This window comes from Cebus imitator, unplaced genomic scaffold, assembly GCF_001604975.1.
Source record: "Cebus imitator isolate Cc_AM_T3 unplaced genomic scaffold, Cebus_imitator-1.0 Scaffold8, whole genome shotgun sequence".
Classification (NCBI taxonomy): Eukaryota; Metazoa; Chordata; class Mammalia; order Primates; family Cebidae; genus Cebus; species Cebus imitator.
In genome coordinates this window covers 6,879,394-6,886,166 of record NW_016107323.1, presented here as the reverse complement: position 1 = coordinate 6,886,166, position 6,773 = coordinate 6,879,394, and the positions used below count along the sequence as shown (strand labels likewise).

Here is a 6,773-nt window from a genome sequence, read left to right as displayed (position 1 = left end):
AAAAAAAAAAGAAAGAAAACATTCAATATTCATATTCAACAAGATTCAGCAGAAATGCGCTAGTGATTTCCCATTGCCTTTAACACAAAATCCAAACTCTTCAGCACTCCCTTCCTGCCCCAACACACTCCAGCCTCTGCTCACCTCCCTGACCTCAACTCCTATCACCCTACTCACTCTTGCCCTCCCTTGCCCATTCCCATTTCCTCCCCTGACCCCCCTCCCCATTCCCAGCACCACACCAAGCTCTTTGTAACCTTAAGGCTTTTGCTCATGTGCCTCACACCTCAAGTCTTTTTTTTGGGGGGGGAGGGGGGACAGAGTCTTGCTCTGCCCAGGTTGGAGTGCAACGGTGTGGTCTCAGCTCACTATAACCTTGGCCTCCCCGGTTCAAGCAATTCTCCCTGCCTTAGCCTCCTGAGTAGCTGAGATCACAGCCACCATGCCTGGCTAATTTTTGTACTTTTTAGTAGAGATGGGGTTTTGCCATGTTGGCCAGACTCACACCCCAAGTCTTTTATTGTACTTCTCCTCCAAGTCTCAACTCAAATATCACCTCTTCAGAGGTGCTGCCCCCAAACCCCCACCTCTGATCTCAGCCAGCAGGCTTCAGTCATCCTCAGTCACTCACTGTTTTATTTCCTTCACATACTCATCAGTGTCTGAAGCTGTCTTACCAATTTGTGTATCGCATTGTGCCGTGTCCCTGACCAGAATGTCGGCTCCACAAGGTCAGGGATTGTGTTTGTTGTTCATCACTTTATCTTCAGTGCCCAGTGGAGTGCATGGTACAGAGTGGGGGAGGGGAGGCGGGGGGCATGGACACAAATGTTTATTCTGGAATGAATAAGAGGCTCTCGACAATGGTGTGTTAGATTTTTGCATAACTTGGGCATTGGGTTTAGGACATGAGCATCTAGGTGGGTTGTGGCTGAGGTAAATTGTGATTCAAGGTGTGAGAAGCATGGACCCTTGGCTGCTGGGGAAAGGTCAGGTTGTGATTGAATTGGTATAAACTGGGCTGGCTCCAACTGTCACTGGTAGAAGGTGTCCAGGTTCTTGGCATCTTGGCCAAAACACACAAATAAAGCGAGGAAAGCAAAAGCAGGGATTTATTGAGAAAAAATGTGTTAAAATGCGTACTTTGAATGAAGAGACCCCCCCCAAACAGGCTTTGTATAAGCAACATGGCTGTTTATTCCCCTGGCTGCAGGTGGGCCAAGGCCGAAAAGGACATTAGCGAAGGGCGGTGGGATAGGAGTTGGTTTTATAGATTGGGGCAAATCTTTTGGGGAGGGGGCAGGGGTGTTACGGAGTAAGATCAGTTACAGTGGTGGGGGTAGGGGCAAGGAATATACATTACCGTAAGTTCAGGGGAAGCTCCGCTGGGCGATCAGGGATAATGGCGAACGCAGGCAGGGGTGGGGGTGATCAGCCGAGGGCAGGCAGGACTTTAGACTTTCTGGGTCCTGGCTTGCACATGGAGGCCTGACAGAAAGTCCATCCCACAGTGTGGGAGCGGCCCGAGCATAGAGGCTCAAGAGCCAGGCTTACAGAATTTTATGGGGTTTCAATACTCTAGGGGTTTCCCATTGGTTACTTGATGAATATTCTATGTTAATGAAGAGAATGAAGTCACAGAGTCATTTATTCAGAATGTGCCCTATTGCAAATGGAGAGGATGTTACTTGGAGTGTGTGGTCCATGTAATAGAGAGGATGAATGTGAAGTTACAAAGTGTGAAGTGCATGAATGGAGAGGATGAAGTGAAGTTGTAAAACCATTCACATTCCTGTCATTGCTGAGGTGCTCTCATTCGACTTAGGTCTAGGAAGTCAGCATGGATCGGCCTTACGTTTCCTGCCTCCAGGCCCTATTCTCCTGCCTCACAACAGGTAACATCAGACTGTTGAGGGCAGGCAGGACCCAGATTTCGGGAAGCAAGAGTCGTCCAGCAGGGCAGTGGGTGAGTTAGGCTGTGACTTCAGCCGTGTTCAACAGGTATAATGTCACTGAAGACGAAGAATCAAGCAATGGAGCGTCTCCGTCGGTTGTAGCGAAAGAGAACCGTGACCAACAGGAAAGCAGTGTCCACCCAGGTCATTTGGGGTTATTGGGGAACAATTTTTGGGGAAACGGGGGTCCTGGGGAGCGTTGGTTGGTTAGGACTGTAACCTAAGCTGGCGGGAGGGTCGTGAGCTGTGACCTGGCCCGAGGCGGCCTGTCCGGGTCGGGGGGCCAAGCAGGGGGTGGCGAGAGGCACACCTAGGGAAGACTCACCTGGGAGCGGCTCACCGGGGCCCTTCGGGATCCAAGAGCTGGCGCGCCACCTCTGCGCCCCGCCCCCGGCCCGGCCCCCGGCCAATGGCGGCGCGGAGACCTCGGCGGCGGGCGCGGATTGGGAGCTGGCGAGCAGGGGGCGGGGCGGCGCGCCTGGCTGCTTAGGCGCTTGGCCGGCGGGCGGCGCTGAGCGCTCGCTACTGGGGCGCAGCGCGGGCGGAAGTGGCGACGCTGGCGTCCCCGGAGCCTGCGGCGGGAGGCTGTGACGGCCGCGGCGCTGACGGCGGCGGCCCGGGGGGCGGCGTGGACGCCCGCGGCGCCGGCTGGGGCATCACCGCGGGTCTCGACCCCGAAATGGCGCTGCTGGCCGAACACCTGCTGAAGCCGCTGCCCGCGGACAAGCAGATCGAGACCGGGCCCTTCCTCGAGGCGGTGTCCCACCTGCCGCCCTTCTTCGGTGAGCCGGAACGGAGGGGGAAGCGTCCCGCAGCACCACGCGCACCCGAATCCTTCCTCCCCCGAGCATCCCCTAACCACCTCTGCCCTAGACACCCCAAATCCTGTTTCCCCAGGCACCCAAGATCCTCTTTCCTTCCACACACCCTAAATTCTCCCTTTCCCGGGCCACTTCCAAGTCCTCTCCCCTCTGAACATGTCACATCGTCCCTCTCCTCCCCAAATCCTCCCTCTCCCTGGATACCTCACATTCCTCCATATCCCCCAAGTGCCTCACGGTCATCCGTCCCCCCAACACCCCTTACTCTTCCGTCTCTCCTAGGCGTGCTCCAATCCACCATCTCCCCCGAAGCCTCCTGCCCCTTTTTCCCCAAAGTCCTTCATGCCTGGCGCTTTCTGATGGTTCTCAACTCCCTTCCCCTACAATGAATCCCCCCTCATAAGCCTTCTCTTTGAACGCTTCTAGCCTCTCCCTCACGGGACAAATGAACCCTTCCTTCTTCCCTCAGAATTCCCCCATTCTAGATCAGAGACTCCCCGCCTCCCCCTCCAAGGGTAGTAAGCCTGGTGAGGCGGGACGGGGAAGGGGTTTTGAAGCTGGAGCTGCAAAAGTCCCGGGGCTCTCTCTAGGGGAAACCACCTAATGTTTTTCCTCCTTCTAGGACAGGGGTGAGAGTTAGGGGAGCAGGGGAGCTGTTTTGTGAGGTGACATCAGACATACAGAGCTTGGCACTAATTCCTTCCTCAGTTTGGGCTCTACAAGAGGAAGCGCCTCCCCTATAAGTCATGCGGAAATTCCTGGGAGCACTGGGAAGGCAGTCCACTTTCAGACCCTTTCCCCCCACTCCCATTTTCCATCTGGAGCCCAGCCAAGGCTCCAGATGGAAAATGGGAAATAGAAGCCAGTACCACTGCCCTGCCCTTTGCCTTTTGGGTCCTGGGTAAAGGGTGCGACCTGAGCCTCTGTTCTCCTCCTCCATGTGGGCTGTCTCACCCTGCTGGTTCACTTGGTGGCCTTGCAGGAAGATACCAGCCCCCAGGGCAGAGTCCAGCTGAAACCCACAAACAGGAGACCATAAGACAGATGGACTTGGTGGGCGATGAAAGCTTATTGGGGGTGGCAGCTCTGGGAGGTTTGTGGTTACCTGGAGTCTATAGTTCCCCTCCTCCACCTCTTGAGCCTCAGTGTCCCCAGCTGTGAAATGGGGATGCTGATCTCCTAGGCCAACTGTGAGGAGTAGATGATGTGCTGTGTGTAAAGCACTGAGGCCCTAAGTACCAAATAGATCTTCGCTGTGGGGGCCGTGGTTATAAGTTCCTGAATCCAGTTTTGGTTCCTTGCTAGAGTGATTAATCAGTGTTTGAGGGAGTGCAGTTGTCTGGCGTGCATGATTCTCAGACCTGGGTAAGCGATCTGGGAGCAAGCGCTTGGTCTTTTAAATCCACCATGTGTCCCCAGTGCCCAGAACTGTGCCTGGCACATAGCAGATGCTCAGTCAATACTGCTAAATGCACAAAACTTTCTTACTATCAGTGTTGTAGTCTTGAGGCAATGCTCTCCAGGCAGGGGCTTGGGAGTGAACCGGCTCTAGCATTGCGAAGTTGTTTAATTTTGTGACAGCGTTGTTGTTGTTTTTTGCTTGCTTGTTTCCTCTTTGGTTCCAGGAATAGTTTCTTTTTTTGGGGAACGAGTTTCACTCTTGTTTCCCAGGCTGGAGTACAATGCTGTGATCTCGGCTCACTGCAACCTCCGCCTCCTGGGTTCAGGCAATTCTCCTGCCTCAGCCTCCTCAGTAGCTGGGATTACAGACACGCGCCACCATGCCCAGCTAATTTTTTTTTGTATTTTTAGTAGAGACGGGGTTTCACCATGTTGGCCAGGATGGTCTCGATCTCTTGACCTTGTGATCCACCCGTCTCGGCCTCCCAAAGTGCTGGGATTACAGGCGTGAGCCACCGCGCCCGGCCCACATTTTGTATTTTTAGTAGAGATGGGGTTTCTCCATGTTGGCCAGGATGGTCTCGAACTCCCAACCTCAGGCGATCCGCCCGCCTCGGCCTCCCAAAGTGTTGGGATTATAGGCGTGAGCCCCTGCACCTAGCCACACCAGAACTAGTTTCAAGTCAGAGCCAGCTTGCCCTGGACAGGGATTCAGAATCCATTTAAGCCAGTGGTTCTCAACTGAGAATAGGGGACATCTAAGAATGCTGGAGACATTTTTGTCACAACTAAGTTGGGGGAGGGGGCGCGGGGTGTTTGTGGGTAGAAGCCAGGGAGCTGCTCCTCAACAGCCTATAGTGCACAGGATAGTCCCTCCACCACAAAGAATGATCCAACCCCAAATGTCAGCAGTGTCAAAGGTGGGGAAACCCTGGGTTAAACTGGGTGGCTTTTTCTTCCCTTATTTTCAGCGAGGTTGCACATCCATTCTGCATTTGGGGGTACCATCATTTGATGCGATTATCTGGCTGGTTTTGGAAGAAAGAGGGAGGTGGCAAGCCAGAGCCAGCAGCATCTGGTGCCAGGGCTGAAGAGCATCTCCTCCTCCCTTTCCCTGATCTCAAAGGACCCTTGTCTGTGTTGCAGTCCCTGTGCTGTGGGATGTCACATCTGTTGGCAGAAGTACCATTTATACAGAAGCTTCAGTGGGGTTGGTCCACAAAAGGTTAACCACCACAAGGCCCTCTGCCCACCAGAGCTGTTTACTGTTCACCAAAGAGGCCAATTCATAGGACTCTAAAGAAAAAAAGTGATAATTCATTTGAACCATTATTCTCTTCTATTTCTCCTGAGGGTTTAAGACTTAAGCTTTAGGAATATTCTTCCACAGTGACTTTTCTCTGAGACATCTGATCGAGATTAGCTGTTAGCTCTGATGCAGGGGCTTTTTCTTTTTTTGAGACAGAGTCTCAATCTGTCACCCAGGCTGGCGTGCAGTGGTATGATCTTGGCTCACTGCAGCCTTTGCCTCCCAGGTTCAAGTTATTCTCCTGCCTCAGCCTCCTGAGTAGCTGGGATTACAGGCGTGTGCCACCATGCCCAGCTAATTCTTGTATTTTTAGTAGAGACGGGGTTTCATCATATCAGCCAGGCTGGTCTTGAACTCCTGACCTCATGATCCGCCCACCTCAGTCTCCCAAAGTGCTGGGATTACAGGTGTGAGCCACCGTGCCCGGCCGCAGGAGCTTTTTCTAGATCTTGGAAGCGTCCAGTCACCTGGATGATCTGGGTAGTGTGTGTGTCTCTTGAATGGAGCCGATCTGGGGTGATGGACAGCAGGAGTCAGAAACGCCTTGCAGTTTCCTCCAAGTCAGGGATTTTCCACCATGGAATTGCCAGCATTTGGGGCCAGGCCATCCTTTGTGGTAGTGGGATTGTCCTGTGCGTTGTAAGATGTTTAGCAGCATCCCTGGCCTCTACCTACCAAATGCCAGTAGCACCCCCCTCCCCAAGTTGTGACAACCTAAACTATCCCCAGGGAGGCAAAATCACCTCTGAGAACCATGGCTCTAGATATAAATATGGCAAAGAACTGAAAGCGGTGTTTTTGTTTTTATTTTTGAGACATAGTCTCGCTGTGTTGCCAGGCGCCAGGCTGGAGTGCAGTGGCACGATCTCAGCTCACTGCAACCTCTGACTCCTGGGTCCAGGCAATTCTCCTGCCTTAGCCTCCCCAGTAGCTGGGACTACAGGTGCATGCCACCACGCCCAGCTAATGTTCGTATTTTTAGTAGAGACGGGGTTTCACCATGTTCGCTAGGATGGTCTTGATCTCTTGACCTCGTGATCCGTCCGCCTCGGCTTCCCAAAGTGCTGGGATTACAGGTGTAAGCCACTGCACCCGGCCAGAGTTGTGATTTAAAAAAGTATTTAATTCTGCAAGGAAGATCTGTCGATTAGAGGAAAACTGAGAAAATACAAATGATATATAAAAATCTTCCTCTCATTCATTGAGCTCTTACTGTGTGCTAAGTACTTTATGTAGATTAGTTCACTTGTCTGTCAACATTTGAGGTGGAGTTTTTTTTTTTTTTTT

General features: G+C 52.7%; 1 protein-coding gene across 2 annotated transcripts in view; it reads left to right on the top strand.

The window, feature by feature from the left end:
• Window positions 1-2,513: 2,513 nt before the first annotated feature.
• LOC108313357 (glycolipid transfer protein) overlaps window positions 2,514-6,773 on the top strand; it is a 31,508-nt gene continuing 27,248 nt past the window's right edge. The window contains exon 1 of one of the 2 annotated variants that reach the window (XM_017541747.2): window positions 2,514-2,737. In XM_017541747.2, coding sequence (XP_017397236.1) covers window positions 2,635-2,737 — 103 coding nt within the window. In that variant the 5' untranslated portion in view covers window positions 2,514-2,634. The remainder of the gene's footprint in view (window positions 2,738-6,773) is intronic. The other variant, XM_017541738.2, reaches the window with a different exon arrangement.